Genomic DNA, 21,901 nt, shown 5'->3' on the forward strand with positions numbered 1-21,901 from the left:
CACACATTGTATAGGCCATATAGTTAGCGAGACTAATTTTTCGTACATTGGGACTTCATGAAAATTTTATGATTAGTTAAATTTGCGATTGTGGAGTACAGGACTGAACGAAGAAATATATGTGTTCACATCACATCACATTCATGTAGGGGATCAGAATCAAAATTTTACATTTGCGGATAGCACCTGACTCGCAATACATGTATTCATGAAAATAAAAACCTTGTGAAATATTCAGCATACAGTAAGTGCCTGTGGCACTCTTTGGGTTGTGGGAAGAACGGCCCACTAGACTTGTGGAGGACAAACTAGCAGCAGATCTCTGTGGACATTAGTAAGAGGAGTCTTTTGACATCAAATCCTTGCCAGCTACTGATGGGCAAGACAAAACAATGGGGTTCTACTGGGGTACAACCAAACATGGTTCCCAATATCAATACCTTTCTTGCAAATATAGGTGGTTATGACAAAGCTAAATGTCCCTCCTGGGCCTGAACCAGAAGTTCTAAAAAGTCCTAATGTGTGTTCCTCGCCAACAGTGAATGTCACACACCAGTGAGGCTCTATGGATTACATCAAGACTAGCTTTTCCATGCAAATGCTTCCTAAACCAGAGCTGGGCAAGACACAGCACTGGGGGCCTTGGAGTTATGAACAAAATTTCTCTAAGTCCAGGCTCTCCCGCATAGTGGTGGAGAGGAAGTAGCTGTAGGGCCCTAGGGGTGACGTCAGAGGCCTCTGGTGGCCATCCAGCGTAACAGCTGAAATGCAGCAGCAGTGGTCCATGGATTAAGAGAAAAGCCTCTCGATGTCGATGTCCTCTTGGCTGGTGGCTGTCGTAGTGGCGGCCTGGGACACAGCCTGGGGGACAGTCTGAGGGACAGACCGGGGCATAGCCTGAGGTGCGACCTGGGATGCAGCGTGGGATGCTGTGTCTGGAGGCAGCTTGTGGGCTCGCTGCAGGTGGGTCTTGAGGTTTCCTACCGAAGAAATATGATATCATCAGTCATCACTCTAAAAAATTATCACAATTTATACAAAAACTGCAGTAAAACCACAATTTTTTTGTGTGCATGAAACATTTGGGAATTTCACAAGGAGCTAAGATTCATGAAAGTAAAATGTCTGTGAAAGTATTCGTCCACACAATGCAGTGAAGGTCAGTGGCCATTCGTGAATTTCATGCTACGAAAAAGGCTGTCCACTCAATTCACAAAAGTTTCATGCCATGAATGTTTCTGGTTTTACAGTACAATCTCCTCCTAAAATATAGCAACAGTCTATATTTGTGTAATGACAGAAATGGGGAATCTTCTCCTCTTTACCTATCTTGTATCAAAGACTGGTAGAAGTGAAAAAGATGCGAGTTCGACGAGGATATTGTGAGCAAATTTCTTTCACTCACATGATCTTCTTTAGATATAAGTCAGAGCTTTCTGGTGCAAACATTACATGATCAACGAATCAAAGGATCTTGGGCAGATATATGAGAAGTCCAGGACCCCATTTCATAAAAGATGATAGGATAGCAACTCTTGCTGGAATGGCAACTTCCCAAAGCAACAGCCCATCGGGAAGCTAGATTTTTGTCGTTACCATGGCAATTGCCATTCCAGAAGGAGTTGCTATCATATAAACTTTTTTAATGAAATGGGGCCCAGGTAGTGATGAGAAAGATATTAGAATAAGAGCCGAGTAGACAGGGGGGCAATGTGTGGGAGGTGGATACAGTGGACTACTGTTTATAACAAAGTCCTCGGGACCGGCAGTTTTCTTTCATTACCGGTAAATCAAAATTTTGTTAAAACCAAACAGATAAGCAATACAAACACATAGAGTGGATAATGTTACGGCCTGAATTTTTACTTTGTTGTAACCCGAATTTCGTTATAACCATGTTCGTTATTGTAGTATCCTGGAGTTTATTCATACTCACTCATGAATGTGTAATTGTTGTATAGCGCCATCTACTGGCAGGAAATAACAGACCTGTACTGCTGATTGCTATGCATGTTATTCTGGCTGCACTGTGCAGCTTGCTACCACTTGTATAACAACATTGTATAAGTACCACACCGTTCATGGGGAACCCTGCGTATACAGAGACGGATAAATAAATGGCTGTAGAACAGAGATCAATGAATCTTAGTTATCTGTGAGTCTACGTCGTTTATGAGAATACGTCAGTTATAACGGGAGTGCACTGTAATGGGACAGGACTGATGAATGGGAAAGTGATGCTGTACGTAGGAGATACGAAGCAATCAATTACAATACTCACCTTTCTGTGAGAAGGACAGTTCGCAGTACTGACATCTGTGGGGGCGCTCTTTGGTGTGGACGTTCATGTGGATCTGCAGAGAGTTCTTCTGGCTGAAGCCCCTGTTGCATTCTGGGCAGCAAAATGGCTTCTCACCTGGGAAATGAGTCAAAGAGACAGGAAAATGCAGTTTATTCATGCAAAGGAAAACAAACTGCAGGAACATGGAGAGAAATTATTAGAAAAAGGGCCTATCAAGGATGACAGAAACTCAAAGGCATTATTTGCCATTTGCAGATGAAACAGAAACTTAACTTTCATGCTTCAAAATACCCCTGTAGTTCTTAAATGTGAGTAAGAGATAGAAACAACCAATGTCAAAAGGTTAATCAGTATAATCAACGTCAAGTATTGCTACAAAGTGTTAACAACAGTTATAATAAAATTGTTTCTAGAATAAACCGCATCAACAGTAATGGTTTATTGAGAAAAATAGTGATATCTCCTTATATTCTAGGCTTTATTACAAAATCTTTATATGGTAGGATGTTTTGTGATATTATAACTGATGTACACATATGCATCAAATGTGATTACTCGAACATTTGTAAAATCACTGCTCCCAATGGTAAACAGTACCTCTAAACTCACAGCCAAAGTGGAAGTGGTTGGATTTGGATGACCATTGGTCACTCACCAGTGTGTGTCCGCATGTGTCTGCTGAGCTGACTGGGCTTGGCGAAGGCCTTGTTGCAAGTGGGACAGACATGGCCAGGATTGGCCTTCTTGTCTGCCTTGGAGCGGAGGCTACTGTCATGGGTGGTCATGTGGTCCTTGAGGTGTCCGGGTCGCTTGAAGGACTTGCCGCAGATCTCACAGGTGTGTGGTCGCAGAGACTTGTGCCTCTCCTGCTGGTGCTGGCTTAGTTGCTGCATCTTTGTGAACACCTGAGGGCACCAAGGTAAAAACATTACATAATAGGGAGCTTTAGATTTTGACGCGCGGACGTTTGAGCCGACGCTTGCGCTGGACGTTCTCCTCTCCCCGCGTCGTGTGGAAAAGTAGCTTTAGATTATGCTGGGACGCAACGTATAAAAAATAAAATCGCGCCCCCATATGATCAGTGCATGAAGAAGCTCTCTACGTCGCAAACTGTGCAGACGTGAAAATAGCCCAGTATGCGTAGTGAAAAACTCAGGCGACGCAAGCTAAAAATAGATTGACTTTACGCGCGCTACTGCGCATTCTCAGAACATTTTTTTTTCCTTTGAACGTCCGCACGTCTAAAATCTAAAGCTTCCTAATATCATTGTCATTATTGAACACAACGAAAGACACGATTCATCAATGCTGTCTTCTTGGTAGCTTCCAGTGCTTACATTACGTAAGAGTCACTACAGTTTGCATCAATTAACAGGAATGTTTCCTACTTCTGATTTATATTTTATTGTACGAGGGAAACCTTATTTTCAATTGAGGTTTGATGAGGAATAGTTATCTTATTTGTGCATTTGTGGCCAACATTTTCTCTTGTATTTCTTTAAAAAAAACACAACAACAATGCAACATTTCTTTTTTTCACCAAGTGTACTTTGCTACCTCCATTTAATAACATCAGTTGACAGTACTTTATGAGTGTTGTGTACACTGTGTGTGTGTGTGTTGTGATAAACAGAGGGGGTAACTGCACTTTTTAAAGTCATCTTGAACCACTAAATGCCAATTAGAAAAGCAAACTCTTCAGGTGTACTCTAACAACCTCAAGTTTTCAACATTTTTCACTTTAAACTGTCAAAGTGCTAATCATAGCTATTCTTTGCAAATGTCTTAAAAATGTTGCTGCTTGAAATATGGGAAATAAGTTGTTTAGTTGCCAGCGCTAATTCAAGTTATTGATAAAAAGATACGGTCATTACCTCATTGCAGCCTTCAACAGTGCATGGATACAGGGAACCGATTGCTGCTGCAGCTGCTGCCGCTGACATGGTGGGCTTATCCCTTGAGACCATCTCCCTTCCCGCTGCTCCTGTTGCATCTTCCTCATCGTCATCATCATCCTCTTCACTATCATCATCCTCATCTTCATCATCTTCCTCGTCCTCGTCATCTTCCTCTTCATCCTCGCTCTCCTGTTCAATTTGGTTCTGTCCTGAGTCCTTTGAGACAATCTGTATGGGCACTGATTCCTTCTGCAGGACTTCCATAGGAACAGGGTCTGTTGCTGTGGGTACAGATGTCTGCATGTGTTCACTGGAAGCCAGATGAGCAAGATCAACCACATTCACTGTGACAGTTTCCTGGGCATCTCCACCACTCACAAAATTGCCTGCAGCGATAGTTACTTGCTCCTGGGTCTGGCTTGCCACTGGCCCTACTTCCACACCACCTTGGATGTTTGGCTGCTGAAGGATGATGCCAGGCTGATCCAGACGAAGTTGATCCCCAGACAAGGACAGCTGGAAGGCTGCCCCTAGATTGGAAGTATCTGTGGTTGAGGTGGTTGCCTCAGCTTCAACAAAGTGTGTACCACGGTCACTCGTTTGGATTGTGTACATCTGGTTGCGCATCATAGGGTCACCCGTTGACACATTCTGATTAAGTGAGTCTTGAATTGCTATTTGGATGTCTGATGTTTGAAGGTATGGGACAACTCGGTTTGGGGGTGCACCGGTCTGTTGAGGAGCTAACCCAACACTACCAGTCAATAGACTACCTTGATTCTGAACGGCTGGAATGATACCCTGAAGTCCCGAATTTTGCATTAGGATCTGTGGCTGGTTTTGGCTGGGATTCCCAGCAGAGGTAGTTTGCACCTGAATAGTCTGCTGTTGGTTGCCAGGACCTGTATCAATCCTGATCATCTGTGGGACTTGTTGGAGAGTCGACGGATCCATCTGCACCAAGAGTCCAGTCTGTGGGTCGATCCCTTGTATTCCCTGAGGCATGGTTATTTCCTGACCATTGACAACTGCAGCCAAATCAGACTGGGAAAGTTGTAGACTGGCTTGACCCAAACTGAGGTCTCCTGTCTGGAGTGTGATGGCATTCGGTTGTTGCAGCTGCTGCAACTGCTGAAGAAGGCTTGGATCTATCTGGACGGTGATGTTATTGGCATCCAGTCCTTGAATCTGTACATTCTGTCCAATGTTGGATCCAGTCAACTGGAGTTCTAGACCAGTTAAGACTGCTGATGAGTTGACATCGTTCCCAGTGGCATCTGGGTTGCCAATGGTAATGGGCAAAGCTTGTTGCTGGTTGGTTATTGCTTGCATGACGGGCTGTTCAGCAGCAACGGGCACTTGTGAAACTTGGAGGACTTGTGGCACTGCCTCAGAATGTGAGGTTTCAATGACAACTTGTTCAGAGTTGGCATTCTCCTTGTCACTGGCCACCTTGTCGTTGACCTTTCTCTTCCTTGTACTCGCAGGCTTGAAGTGGTTCTCCATGTGTTGCTTTCTGGAGCCAGATGTTCGGAATCGCTCATCACAGTATGAGCACTTGAATGGCTTGGCACCTGTGTGCAATCGCATATGCACTTTTAAGCTTCCTACAGTGGCAAAAGTAGTTTTACATATGTGACAAGTTTCTGGTTTCCCTCCTTTGTGTGTTCTGAGATGGCAAACAAGAGTGGACTTCACAGCAAACGTTCTGCCACATTCACTGCATTTGAATGGCTTTTCCCCTGTATGAGTTCTGATGTGTCGCACAAGATCACAAGGTTTCTTGAAGCTCTTTGAGCAATGCTCACATTTATTGGCAAACTGTGGTCGTCTTTGCAGTTCATCTTCCTTGGACAGAACTTCACTCACCCTATTCTTATCATTCACCATCTGCACAAGTATTCGCTCTGAAATGGATGCATTCCGCGCTAAAGGTTTCTTTGCTATCTGCTGTGCCTCCTCTTCATTAAACCTGATGACGTTCCGTGGGCGCTTTCCCTCCTCCAACTGCTGGTCTGCATCATCACTCTCACAGGCATGCTCTTTCATGTGGCGCTTCAGGTCTAAAGGTTTGCGGAATGCCTCACCACACTGACTACATCGATGGGGACGCAGATCAGTGTGAATATTCATGTGGCGAACAAGGGATCCATTGGTTGTAAAGGAAGTATCACACAAGTTACACTTGAAGGCTTTGACACCTGTGTGTACCCTCATATGATTTTTCAGCACAGTAGCAGAAATGAACGACCTTCCACATGTCATGCACTTGCACGGTTTCTCTCCGGTGTGGGTTCTAATATGCTGCTTGAGGTGGCTAGACTTCTTGAAGGTCTTTTCACAGAAATTGCAGCGATACGTCCGCTTCTCTGCATCAGTCACACTGTATCCTGATCCTGTGCTGGTCTGTATTCGGTTGGTGACATCTATTGTATTCAGGTCCTCCTGCACAGGTTGGATTTGGCTTGGCTGGGAGAAGAGAGATGCCGACTGTCCAGTGATGGCCTCCAGCTGCTGCTGGATTTGCTGGGTCTGAAGACTGATCTGATTCTCAGCTGGAATGTCTGCCTGACTGTTGGTGATGCTGTCCAGGGTCTGCTGCCCAAAAGGATGCGCATAATTCTGCCCCAGGCCTGTCTGCGAGAGAGCATCTGAAGTAAGTCCATCTGTTATTAGGTTCCCCTGTGTCAGGTTGCCCTGAGATAAGGCTTGTGATGCCAGGTTTGCCTCAGTAAGAGTTGTTGTAGCGCCAAGAGCATCCTGGGTCACAGTGAGCTGGCCCTGTGCCATGGCAAGAATGGAGCTAGAAGCTTGCTCCAATGTAAGCTGTTCTGCAAGGTTGCTGGCTTGCTCTGTAATGGACTGGATTTCCTGTACGTGGTTGGCCTGCTCAGCAGACTCTTGTTGCTTGGCCTGCATGGCAAGTTCCCGCTTGTGCATCTTCATGTGTTTCTTGCAGTTCACCGAGGTCTTGAAGGTCTTCTGACAATATGGACACATGAATGGTCGCACATCTGTGTGTGTGGACATGTGGCGCTTTAAGCTCCCATTGGTTGTGAACATGCTGTCACAAATAAGGCACTTGTATGATTTGATACCAATATGAGTTCTCTCGTGTGCCTTGAGCACCCCTGAAGAGATGAATGACCTCATGCAAGTCATGCACTGGTACGGTCTCTCACCGGTGTGTGATCGCACATGCTGTTTGAGGTGACTGGATTTCTTGAAGCATTTTTGACAGTACGAACAGCGGTACGGCCTGTCTGATGATGTCCCTACTGGTTGGAGTCCATCTGCCAAGTAGTTGCTGTACATCGAGCTGTTTCTTGGTGGCTGTTGAATGAGACCAGTGTCAGTGATGAGGATGGGTTCTTGGAGGGGAATGTCTGGAAGATCACTGTCTGAATCTTGTTTGGAACGATTCTGAGACATCCGCGCTCTCTTCTCCATGGGCTCCTTGAAATGAGATGCCATGTGAACCTTTCGCTGCCCTGAAGTTCTGAATTTCTTTTCGCAGTGCTGGCATTCAAAAGGTTTTGCCCCCGTGTGCAATCTCAGATGAATTTTCAAACTTCCGTGAGTTGAAAACATCTTGTGGCACACATTACACTTGTACTCTTTGATTCCAGCATGTGTCTTCATGTGGCTCATCAGTGTGCTCTTCACAGTGAATGTCTTGTCACACTGTGTACAACTGTAGGGTTTCTCATTTGTGTGTATCCGAATGTGTCGTACCAGATCACTGGGTTTCTTGAAAGTTTTCGTGCAGTAGTTGCATGTGTGGACACGCACACCAGCGGGGACATTCTTCTTAATTTCCACCTTCCGCTGAAGAACCTCAGACACAAATGTGAACAACTGGCCGAGTTGAGGGTTGGCAGGGGTGGCTGCCTCAGTAGGAGGTGCCTTGGGTGCCTCTGGAGCAGTGGCAGCCACCCCACTGTTCTCCAAGGCTTGCTGAAGAATATCAGTGTTGATTGCATTCCCCAACATCAGTTCCTGGATCTGCTCCAGAGTGTCCCCTTCGCCGGCGTTCTGTTCAAGCATTGAGATTAATTGTTCCAGGGCACTGGCTAAGGCTGGTGTGTCGACACTGCTGTCCAAACAGTCAGCCCCTTCCTGGATGGCTGAGAGAGCAGCTTTGAGGGATAGCAGCGGATTTGATACCTCGTCGTTGTTGTGGAAGCGACTAATGTGTGCATTCACACTGCTCATCTTTCGGAAGTAGCAGGGACATTGTGGACACTCGTATCGCTGCTCCAATTCACTATTGATCTCATGCACACGGACAATGTGCGCTCTCAGGTTGCCTCGCTGAGCAAACTTCTGGCCACAGAACTCACAAGAATAGGGTTTGGTCCCCGTGTGCTTTGTCATGTGAACTTGGAGAGCTCCATTCTGGTTGAAGGCCTTGTCACAGTGGGGACATTTGTATGGCTTTTCACCTGGGAGGGAAACAACCATGTATTTAACATGTGAGGGCAATATTCAACAATTTTGTCCACTGAATGGTGGTAGAGTCATCAGGCTACTTAGAACAACTCAGACAATTCACATGTTAACAATTAATAACACACAAGATTTACCAACTTGTAATACTGAAACTGACAAGAGGCAATACAAGAAATAAAAAACATAGTCTTGATAACATGGTAGCCAAAAAAATTGTTACAGCTGGTTGAAAAGCAAGGCAAAAGATGAAGTTACATGTTTACGATCAAGTCTAAGCACAAAGGAAAATTATGTACCACTACATTGTACGACCAATGAACAAGTTTCAAAGGGATACATAACCCTACATTTGTTGTTTTAATGTCATGCACTTACCATGATTTAACCCTACATATTGGGGGACCAAAGATCTCAGCCGTTGATCACAAGATCATGGTGAATTATGCTAATCTATGCAATGCATTTTATGTGCATCAGATTCTAAGATCAAAATCCCTAAATAAAGCTTCAAATGGGCCAATTTTTTGTCAAAATATTCTTTGTAGTGCAGTGTAATATAAATTTATGTGAAAACAAAAATTGCAGTATCACAATGAATTTCTTATGCATTTTTATTTCTTACATACAGTTTCTTTGTTTTCTATTCCTGTTTTCATTGTTTCTTATTATCTAGAATAGTAAATGATAAAGTGACGTTATCTGAGAAAAACCAAGGAAAAAATTCATCTGACAACACTTCGTGTACATTGTACACACAAAAGTCATTGGAAACTGCCATATTCTATGACATTGGTCATGATATGTTTCAGCAAGCATACCCCTGATTTTCATAAAAAGAGTCTCGATGGAAACAAAGAATCAAAGAAAAAGTGTGAAAGATGTTACAGCAAAAAGTCATTAAATTTCAGAAAGAAAAAAAAAAAAACATTTTAAAATTATTGCAAAAAATGTCAAGGGACTTGAAGTGTCATTCAACCCCCTCCATTTTCCAACTGGGAAGATGGCTGAATAGCTCACATTCAACTACACTAGCTGGATGTGAGGTGGGACCACTTCAACAGGTTATGCACCTTGCTCTTCGTGCTGAATGAGCAAAGCGGGATTTTTATGTGCATGAGTTGTGACTCGCTCACACCTCTATTTCATGTCCTTTCCCAGGAACAGAGTTTTGCCTCTTACTAGAAGGGATGGCATGATTACACACAACATTGCTCAGTTAGACTGGGGAATCGAACCCACGTCCTTTGGATCTGGAGGCAGACGCGATACTGACCGAGCCAAATCACTGCCCTCACCTGTGTGAATGCGAACATGCCTCTCGAGCTGACTGGGCTTGGAGAAGAGCTTGTTGCAGAACTGGCACTTGTGTTGGAAGCGTGAACGATCTAGGTTCCGACGCACAAATTTTCTGTGCATCAATGCCGATCTGAACAGGGAGCAATGGGACACATTCAACATTGCAAGTACAAAGGCACAGCTTGGATGCAGCAATAGAAGTAACAGTGTAGCAGCAACAGCAGTTGTGGTATCAGCACTTGTGTTACATGGAAACCCTACATTTGTATTATACAGGAACTGGTAGTTACAGATAACAAACTTTCTACAATACCACAATCAACACATAAATATGATGGTATATTAGGACATTTGTAAAATGGGAAAAAAAGTCTAGTGGGCCAAATGACATCAATACAGGGGAGTCTAGCCAAATTGGCACTTGCAGGGATTGGTTACAGGCTTTATGTTATCATTGGTGTCATTGATAAAATTCAGTGTCAAGAATGTCTAGAATTCTCAAATCAATAATATACTACATGTTACATGTTAACCAGCAGCTTATACGTTACTGCTATTGTACTCCATTCTTATTGCCTCACATAACAGTGTTGGAGTACTGATTTGATGTAGGCTTATCCATGATAATATGACAAACAGCAGAATAGTCCACAAAATTACAACAGTAGAGAGAGCAGGAAAGATAAAAGGAAGAGAGGGAAAGAGAGAAAGAGAGAGAAAGAGAGTATATTTTTAGACTTTGAAGGTTTAGACCAGTTTTGAATCTATGACCAAGAGACAGCAATTGCAGGGAATAATTTTCAAACTCAAATTTGATTAGCAATTTCAGCTGATGAAAAATATCTTCAATGATATCCTGTACACTTCTATGTAAGAAAACTGCTACACAAAAGTTAGTTTGTGCAGCATTGTGTAGCAGTGGTGTAAAAATGCATAGCAAATTGCGATGCGATACCAGGAAAACTATTCCCTGAACTGTATCAACGTTCTCTCACCTGAATTTAGGTCGGTGCTTCTGTCTCATGTGCTCTTTTAGCATGTAGTGCATGGGGAACTTTTGGGTGCACACCTTACAGTGGTGCTCCTTCGGTTCCGTCGCCTCCACTGCATGTTCCAGGAGATGATCATCTAACAATCTCTGCACAAAGACAAAAAAAAAATAAAAACAATAAAACAATAAAACATGAATGATCAAAATGAATACATAAAACCAGAAATGCTTCATCAACATCATTGTGAGATAATGATTGAAACTTACTGTCAATCACAGCAGTGGTTGACAGTCCTTTGAGAATTTTGAAAATTTGGATTGAGAATTAATTATATGCATCTCCCTAGTATATAACATCATTTCCAAGTAGTTCCAGTTTTACACAACGATGAATTGTGTTACCAAATATAGTAGTCAAACTTAATGCCATAGGATAACAACATTACACTTCAGGACAGATAGACATGCGGACATGAGTCATCCAAACAACAGCTCTGTCACAGGTATGCGGAAGAAATCCTGACAAATGAAATGGATTCAGATAACAGCAGTGCAAATGAAAAGCAAACTCAAACTCGGTAACGATAATATAAAAAAAAAAGAATAAGTCTGAAATAAACAGTCACCAAACTGCTTTCAAAAACCACCATGATGCATTAACAAATGCAGGAAGGACTGATATGAAAACAGCACTGGCACACATACAATTAGGCAGATGACCACAAACTCACCAAGTTATTAATGACACAAAGTCATGATGTGAAAGCATAAGCTTTCCTTCACTGTGCGTACGGAAGAGTTTGTTCTCCTTGAGTTAAAAATTATCCTTTACGCTAATAAAAAGGAAAAAAAAAACATTTTTATGACTATAGATGCTCACAATCTACACGCTAAACACAGTCTGTCCAGATGGATACAAACTAAACCTTGTTGAGAGATCCTGAAGTATTCTAGCGACAGAAAATCCTCAACCTGAAATCATGTTGCCTTAATACCACAACATACGCAGACTCCTACAAAGATGACTCTCCCCTGCAGCTCATTAGCACTTCAGTCATAAGAGTCTTCTGTGCCAAGTTCTTATGAAAACATTCTCTTTGGAGAGTTGTGAGTGCAAGTACGCTGTACATGTACATCTTGTAAATGAACACTCCAGCTTCCCATTTCTGTGTAAACAAGAAAAGCTGGCGTCACTTCCAGGGAAGAGAAAGCCGTGACAAGCAGTACTGTAAACTTAGCAGAACTACTAGAATATCTTCACAGGATGTTTCTTCAGTTTGATATGTTGGAGTCAGTCGTATTGGACCAAAAAAAAAAGAAAAAAAAAGTATGGGACATTATGCTTGTAGAGAGGTTATTTTGACTGAAAGCAGTGGTGGAAGTGTAAGAGATAAATGAAAATTAGAGCTAAATAAACAGTCAAAATATATTATCTCATAAAATGTTTCATGGCCATTTGCATTGTGAGTAATTTGATACACTGCCATATTATCCTCTATCGTGTGATGATGAAATCACCAGAGCTGTACAGTAATAGACTTGTTTCACATTACACCAGGATATTTTGGGTTTTTTAACCGCAGATTTTCATTTTTTCTCTGTGGCAGTTATACACTGTATCCCTTGAAAGAAGACTTTTAAGACTTTCCTGACAGTCTACAATGTATGCCTATTGGCCCAAGATATTCTTGGAAAAATCATAAGGCTGCTCTTTAAAAGTTATTAAAACGAGGATAGGGATCTGAGAGACATCATGACACTATAGTCATGTGACCTGGACAGCTACAAGTAGTTTTGACAGAGGATATATATTTTTTTTTTTGACATTCATGCTGTCATGCTTCTTTTGCAATGTTGATGCTTCCAACTGCCAGCAAGATTTCACTAATCAGTTGCTTAATATTCTACACACTGTATCACTTCTTGAAATCAATAAAGTTGCATTTCAGGTACCAACAGTATGGTCCCAATGCTGCCCAGAACGAAACATCAGTTTCAAGCCAGGTTCAAAAATTTCCTTCTCACTAGTATTTTTATAAAGTCATGCTTTGACCTTGATGTGGGCTATCAACCAGATGAATGTGATTGGTACTTTCAATGAAAAAAAAAAAGATGAAGAAAGAAAAGAAACAGTGATTAAATAAATAACACCAGTGTGCAAAAGGTACAGCATGAAATCTATCAGCTTGATTCAACACATCTCTGATTGTTGCTAATCTATAAATACACCTTAGGTAATATCTACTATATGTGATTTTACACAACTGGTGATTGTTGGTAATTTATGATAATGAACAATGAGATTCTAGTGACCAGCTACAGCTGTATTTCATTTGTCACTGTTAGACCTCCTTTTTCTAAAAATGGGTGAATTTGACTGGAAATTTACTGCTAAGATTGCTCTCAGCTGACAGAAAGAAATGAAAACAATTCAAAACTTATTTAATCTAAACCTACGTAAAATTACAAAAACATGAAACAACAGTTGTTTACCAAAGTCAGAGGAGATGACAGTAATGTGTGTAATTAAAACCCTTTCATGATCACATTCTGAGCTGACACTTTAGATGCGGTCATCGTAGCACTGGATTCCAAACTACGCAGCCTGGATTTATAGGAATATAGATCCGAAACTATAATCTGTACAATGTGTGCTGTATAAGACTGCTTCAAGTGGAGGACACTAAAGTTACCGGTAGGCTTTTTGGTCAAGACCTGATTATGTGTCCCAAGTACTCTGTACTGGTGTATTAATACATGAGTGGTAGTTGCCTGCTGGTACATACTGCACATATGTACAATTAAGGCGCACTAGATGCTGCATAACATGCATTGTTGTTCTACAGAATGTCGTTGCTTCTTTGATTTTAAGCGTTCCTGTAATACATTGTACATGGCATGTATCTTGTGAGCATTAACGTTTTGCAAATTGGAACTTGAAAGACAATTCTGTGAGTGCTTAAATTCGCAATCAAGAACCACAATGACTGAATGAGACATTTTTTTTTTATTTTTTTTTTTAGTATTTTCTCTTTGACAGGATAAAACTTTCCTTCTTTGGATTGCCATGTAGTACAACACACTTGCGTTCCTCACGGAAATAGTTTCATTGGTTGTTAAGTTTGCAGATATCAGTCGATTCACAAAATTCATGAAAATAAAAAAAACATCCACTAGATATACACGCATTGAATACAGCAATTGTACACCACACAAACTTTGCTCCACGTGACTTCACAGGAAACTTGGAATAATCCAAAATCATCCTTCCCCAGTAAAAACTAAAATGGAATCAGACCACATGGGAATGTCAACAGAGTCAGAGAGTGCCAAAGTTGTATCTGACCGCATAATCTGCATCATGGCATCCAAAGAGCGCCTCAGCATTGGTGCATACCTGGGACTACCATGAAGTCATCTCTAATTTCCTTCCTTGTTTGTTTCCTGAAATCTCATCCTGATCTAAACATGATTATTTACCTCACTCTCATTTATAAGTGGGGAAAGTCATATCATATCTACATATTGACATATCCCTTGATTCTCAGTATGCAGCATGCAACGGCAATATGATATTTACAGAATAACCATTAACTGGAGAATGCATTTTTCACAAAAACCTGAACCCATTGAGGATGAGTCCTGAGTACAGACTCGAGCAGAGGTTTATGGGAAATGTGTGTTGTAGCAAAAGCAGCCCATCCTCAGTGGGTTGATATATATTTGAAATGATGTAGACTGTAATGTCCAAGTATCATAAAATATTATCTATATATAGTTAAATCTAATGGTTGAATGGATAGGAGCCCATTGAAAATTTGACCCTGACCTTTAAACCTGCCCTTTATCAACTTTGACTATAAATGTCTCATGCACTGTCATTTGTTCTGTCAAATTTGAAGTACAATTATATGTTTCAGATGCATACCAAGTTTGAAGCACTGTCATTCACATCTTCATGTGTTACATCTTTATAGAGAGTAAAGTTCAAGAATTTGTTTGTATAATTTATACTCTAAACTTTACTGTCACCAAATCATGCTCAAATAATGGCCTGTCTCGCTACACTCCCTAGTAAAACAATTTTTATCGAAATTGTCCCTAGTAAGTATTCTAGTGCTTCTTTCAATAATACAATCTGAGCTGTAACCCTTGACCTGTGACCTTCCAAAAACATACTGCCAAATTCTGTTCAGTGAATTTTCCATCCTAGGTATCAGAGTTTACTAACTGTTTCACATATCATTGATAAGGGGAAAAATGTATGGATATGGATGGAAAATCTTAATGGCTGACAGAAAAATGACCAAGTGGGCCTGTTGATCTGAGCAACCTGGCTCCTTGGGCATAAAAATCATTAGGTACACTTATGTACATATTTGAGTTATTTTGTGGATTACCAGCATTTTCATCTCAAGGAGGAGAGTTACTCACCTGCAGACCAAACTCATCACCACACTCAGGGCAGATGAGGACCTCTTCCTTCATATGCAGCATGATGTGGGATTTGAGGCTAGCCACCCGCGAGAACCGCTTGTGGCACTCGGGACACTCCAGGTTCCCGACATTGTGGATGGCACGGTGCAGCGTCAGGTTGTACTCCACGTTGAAGGAGAGCTCGCAGTGCTCGCAGCGGTGCGGCTTGTCGTTCTCGTGGCTGCGCTGGTGCCGCTTGAAGTCCTTCCAGCGTGAGTACTCCTTGGCGCACTGGGTCACGTCGCACTTGAAGGGCCCCTTCCCAGGGCTACCCAGAGGGGCCAGGCCACTGCTTCCTGCCTCATCCTCATTACCTGTGTGCAAATGAACAGATGATACATTTGGTGTTAATTTGTGTTTTGGTATTAATTTGTTCATCAATTTAATTGGGGTTTTTTTTTTTGGGGGGGGGGGGTTTCGGGGAAGATTATTGATTTCATGTGTACTTGTAATGCAATTCTTTCTTCTCCATCTCTCTTTTATGATCTCCTTCCTAAACTGCTTCATAGAGGCTTTTTGCAATTTGCGGTACAGAAAATATTATCATTATCATTTTTTTGTCACTTTCGTAAGACTGCAATATCATTTAGTGGCCACTAGGGAATGCTCCAGAGAAATGTTCCACCAAATGCTTATTCTGAGCATTTTCGGAAAATTATACATTAATTACAGGGTATTATACTGAGAGGCATCAGTTGCTGCTTTTCGCGAATTTCGCAAGTCAGGTGCTATTTGCAAAATTAAAGACAAGCGAAAATAATGACTCTGATCCCGATATGAATGTGATGCGCATACATTTCTCCATGCAATACAAAATCTATACTCCACGATCGCAGATTTAACCAATCGCGAAATCATCGGGAAGTCCCGTTTCGCAAAAATTTAGACTCACTAAATATATGGCGTGTACAGTAACATATCCATTTTACCCGCCCGTATTAAAGGGGAAATATATTCATAATACATATGGATTGAGTGAATGCAGCAATATTTATAGCACAACACATCAGTGATGTTCGAGGAAAATCGTTTATAATCTATTTAAAAGATATTAATTTTAAAGTTTCGATGCCTAAATCGCTGAATGAGAAGACTATACAATTTGTGACGTCACTGCAGGACAACAATACTGGGGGAAAAAAGATGATTCAACATATTTATGTTCATTTTTCAGCACAGTGAAAAGCACTTGACTTTTCCCCTTTCAGAAAGCAGGGGGAATGACATTACCTGTAACATATGTCAGTAAAAGGTTGAGGGAATGTGTGCAAATCTTTTTTCTTTTTTTTTTGTGGAATTCTATCTAAGTTATATTTTCCTTTAAATTTCATTGATATTTTCTAAATACACATTTTATTCTTAGAAAGAGAGTCCGATTTCGCTTGATACCAAATATATTCTTTTTTTTTCTAATTATTCAGCAGACTTTCCCTTTGGACATAGCTGTCAGTAAGCAAATACTGTTCAAAGTGAAAATTCCTGAACGAAACAAAATAAAACAAACTACCCAGTTAGAACTACTTTAAGGTGCATGAAACCCATGAAAATGTTAACATGGTCCCCAATATTTTGTATAGATATTGATTATGTAGCTATGATGTGAATCAAAAACTAAAAAGAAAAACAGTCACAGATACAGAGAGTCAAGATCTCCTCTCTGGACTTCAATTTATTCATTTTGCATGAATTGCAAACATATTCCACTGAATATGATATCAAATATCTCTATTGAGTATGACAGCAAAACTGATCATGCCATTCATAAGACACTAGTCTCTATAATGTTGAATCTCTGGATCTCTACAAACATGCATCTATTCTTTGCAACATGATGTCATACTAACTGCCATAAAGCATGTTTTCTTGAACTGCTCTCACTTCCTATAGTTTTATCATCTTTTTTTATGTCAGGCCAGAGGTATCATCCATCTATCTATCAATTCTAATCAAAGAACAGTTGATTGTTGAAAGAGAGAAGAAAAGTTACAAACTGTGACTACCTTTGGTTTCTTAATTGTCAAGTCAATACAATGAAGAGTTGATACAATAATGCATGTAACAGAAATTTCAATCTGTTAGATTACAGAATACCACAAGTACCGAAACTGTCCAGTGCTCCCATGTAACCCTCTTAAAAATCACTGAACACTATAAAAAGACGCTGCATCTAGTCAAAGTGTAGGACCTATGTGCAAGATCAGTGTGTATACATACATGTGTGATATGACCATGTGTAATGCTTTGTACATACCGGCATACAATGTGTGATATGTGTGTACAAAGTTTGTATAGTACAAAATATGTACAATGTACAGCAATGTGTCCATGGAAGTGGTGTGTGTGTTTATTTCTTTACTTGGCTAATATGGGATAATTTCTGTATTGTCAATAGCTCATTCTGCATTTTTTACCTCCCCTGATAGTGTAATATATTACCTCTGCGAAGACGTGTTTCTGTCAGTGTTGGTTTGTCTGTTTGCAAAATAACTCAACAAGTTCAAGAATTGATGAAACTTACCATTACAGTACATTAGTACTGCTAATACAGCAGGAAGAGTTGATAATGACACAAGGAACAGATCATGGATTAAATTTTGGTAGTGATCCAGGAATTTTAATGAATTTTTGAAGGGTTTTTATCTTTTGACAAATAGGCAGGGTCCTACATAAGCACTTGCCTGATTGCCCGGGGCAGGTGAAAATCAAATTCGGGCAAGTGTTTTTGAACAATGAGAACAAATGCTTGCCTGAATTGGGCAAGCAAAAATTTGAAGCCATCTTTTTTTCACTTATTCCCCAACAAACCCACAAAGTAAACCATACAGAAGCCCAAAGATGATGGCTGTTCAGTGATGCAACGCACTTTATATTTTTATTTCAGCAACTTTCCAATATTTACAATATGTATGTGAAGAAGCCCCTATATGCAATGCAACGGCAACACTTGATTGGACAGAGTATGTTACTCCATTGTGTTTAAGCGTATGAATCAATGTTACACATGATTGTCTATATTATTTCCTTATATTTTAGACTTTCTTTTTGGGCAAGTAAAATCAATGTTCGAGAAGTGTTTTGCAGCAAGTTATGTAGCACCCTGAAATAGGGTCAATGAACTTGGGAGTTCAAGCTGCACGCATACGTGCACTCACTGATGAGTAACAGAAGCACAAGGCTTTATCATTGGGAAGTTGGGCGATTTTCAGGATGCATCTACAATGAGTGGAAATGAGCTGCAGCTTGGCAGAGGTCTGCACTCTCCGAATGCTTTTCTAGTTTAATTTACTACCAATCAGGGGCGGATCCAGGAATTCCGTAAAGAGAGGGCGCCTTTACAAAATTAAAGGGGGCGCGTGCGCTCCCCCCACCCCCCCCCCCCCCCCCCCCACTTTCTTTCTTTTTAAATTTCTTTTGTTTAAGCAAGAATTAAAGGGGGCACACGCCCGGTGCGCCCCCGCCTAGACATCACTGCCAATGGTACTTCAATTCAATTGGTAGATGTTGACATTGTTAGCAACATCTTCTAAAGGTCTTTAACAGGGCATCATGACAGCTATCTCTGACTATTAGGGTGAATTGACATTAGACAAATCAAAAAGGCTGCTCAGTTCAGACCTTGAGTCAGCTTTTCCATAATCCCTGCTATTAATTTAAATGCAGAGCCAGACAAAATACATTTTCCCAGTTACATTTGAATTACATTTTGGAAATATTTTGTGTCTTACATTGTAGATCTACATGTACATTGCAAAATACACATTATTTTTTCCCCTAAAAAAGTTGAATTCAGCTACCATGAAACTGTCACCATGCTGCAACACTTGAGATTCTCTTTACTACAAATTTTCATCATCTCCTGTTCAAAGTGGTTTGAAGAGCTCTGTCCTTTAAAAAAAAAAGGATCTTGCCTGAGGAAACTGTTTGTAAATAGGCACAGAGCAATAAAATGTTATGACATCAGGGGCCCGTTGCATAAAAGTTACAATTATGGTAACTTTGCCATCCTAATGATGTAACTACCATGGCAACAATACTCAACAGCCAATCAAAATCAAGAATTCCACGGAAGTTACCATTAGATGGCGAAGTTATCATGATAGTAACTTTTATACAACGGGCCCAAGATCTTTATAGTTGATGATTAAAAGAAGCCATAATACAAAATGAATCACATCTTCTGTTCATCTGTCAGGAAACCATCAAAGAGGAGAGTTGCAGTTGATGCACATGATGTACCATACACACACACACATACACAAATGCATCTAAAGATTAAATGTGTTTTCAACTGTACAGAACATATCACATATTCACTGGATGTACACTGTAGTTGTACTTGTAGGAGAATTTAAAAAAGCAAAGTGTGAACCCTTGTATTATAAAAGATCCTTCTGCGCCTTTTTTTTTTCTCTCTCTCTCCTTCTCTCTTTCTCTCTAAAATCTCTTAGTTTGAATAATACTGATGGCATGCACCACACACACACACACACACACACACACATACATACACACAAATACATCTAAAGATTAAGTGTGTTTTCAACTGTACAGAACATATTACATATTCACTGGATGCACACTGTACACGTGTAGGAGAATTTAGAAAAGCAAAGTGTGAACCCTTGTATTATAAAAGATCCTTCTGCGCCTTTTTTTTTCTCTCTCTCTCTCTCCTTCTCTCTAAAATTTCTTAGTTTGAACAATACTGATGGCATGTTAGGTTTAAACTTCTCACATGTTTGGCTTTTATAATCAGTTAGGTATTCTATTTCTTATAAATGCCATCAAAAGTATAGGGTCATAGTTACTGTACCTTGGTACCCGTACTATACAAAACAGACAATGCTTAACATGTTCACTGAATGTATCACCTAAATTTATGCTATGAATGAATTTCATACAGTACCAGTACTACAAAAAATTGTACATACACGTAGATGGACACACTTTCAAGAGTTCTTAATTCCAACAGTGTAAACTCAGTATCGTTGGTGCTACCAAATTATTTCTGAATGCCTAAATATTCATCTGAAGATGCTCAACAGCACACGACTCACCCAATATATAGAACAGCTCCCACACTTAATTATACATGCAATCACACAGCAAGGAATAGGACCTGCAATTGTATAAGGGGGTGTTTCACAATGAATTTATGAAATGTTGATCTTAACATTTATATTTCAACTTACAATGATGGTATGCCTTGTGTGTTTTAAATAATATTACAACTTCCACACGAAATAAATGCAAACAATGGAAACCCTTTTTTTTTTCCATGTACAGTTAGCCATTTGGGCCTAATGTAACAAATAAAGGACAAATACATAACATATGTAACATACATTTTCTGTTAAGTTTGATAAAAATTTGAAGAGGATTCTGAAAACATCTAATGTTCAGCAAAACCAATCACATACCAGTATCATAATTTTTAATAAGTAGATCTACTTGATCTTAATTCTTTAAATCAACTTAAATTCTTGGTGAAATACCCACAAGGTGACACACTCCAAGGTGGCATTATTAAATGATTTAATAATTCTAATAACCTCTTCTTCAAAATTGTTAATGTTTAATAAGCTTTGCTTTGCCTTTTATTATTGATTCTAAATTTCAAAAGGTCCCTTTGCTTATGGGAACGTCATCAAAATATGGATGTGAATTGATAGCACCCAATTATGAATATTAACATTACAATTAATATTTAAGATCATAATTTCTAAATGTCAGATTAAACGTGGTGGAGTTTGAGGACAAGTGAACAACCCATCCCCCTGGATCGGGAGGTCGGCCACGGGGGCCTGCACCTGTATGTCGCGTCCGACCCCGGAGCGGTAGATTGCAGCAGGTAAAATGCATGCTGTAGCACTAACTCGGCACGGGAACCGAAAAACCGGTCAAAACGCCGTCTGTGTTTTTCATGGCGCGCTCTCGCTTCCCGTCCCTTCTCGCTTCTATTGCCATGAATATCCTCGCAATATTCATTGGCAAGACTTACATAACCGGGTTGTTACATGCAACAAAATATACCAAATGACTGCTTAGTAAACATTCTCTCTCTTGCCTTCCTTGTTTTCAAAATACGAGCGGAAATTTGTTTACAAGAAGTGGATATATTTCGTATCACTCCGCCAGCTTTGGTCACAAGAACATGTAGGAAATCTCCATAGCACCTTGCCTATGCCATTTACCGTTCGTGACCCGTGTAGTTAGTAGCAAGGCTGCCGTGTTATTCACACGGAACTACATACTTGGCTGTAGCATCTACATTGAACAAAATGCGCTGCGGTTTTGCTGAAATTCGGGTGCTCTCCTGCAACGGAGGTGTAGAATATACGAATTGCTAGATAATCGAAAAATCATCTTGTTGTTTTTAAGTCATGAAACTCACCTCCCAGGTCTATAGGTCGGTATCGGGGTCGAACAAATCGTCTTCGGGGCATAGTCTTCGTAAATAAATCGTAACCGTTGAAAATGGCGAAA

General features: G+C 40.5%; 1 protein-coding gene across 1 annotated transcript; it reads right to left on the reverse strand.

Annotated features, from left to right (window-relative positions):
• Window positions 1–789: 789 nt before the first annotated feature.
• On the reverse strand, window positions 790–21,901 carry LOC139727221 (zinc finger protein 236-like). Its single transcript, XM_071638182.1, has 10 exons — window positions 21,810–21,901; window positions 15,374–15,729; window positions 10,944–11,086; window positions 9,948–10,078; window positions 4,459–8,645; window positions 4,177–4,380; window positions 2,958–3,207; window positions 2,282–2,416; window positions 910–980; window positions 790–849 (listed from the first exon to the last, which is right to left on the reverse strand). The coding sequence occupies exons 1-10, from the start codon at window positions 21,859–21,861 to the stop codon at window positions 790–792; spliced, it is 5,589 nt and encodes a 1,862-aa protein (XP_071494283.1). The 5' UTR covers window positions 21,862–21,901.

This window comes from Diadema antillarum, unplaced genomic scaffold (assembly GCF_040938485.1).
Source record: "Diadema antillarum isolate AM-2024a unplaced genomic scaffold, OU_Dant_1.0 scf00000017, whole genome shotgun sequence".
NCBI lineage: Eukaryota > Metazoa > Echinodermata > Echinoidea > Diadematoida > Diadematidae > Diadema > Diadema antillarum.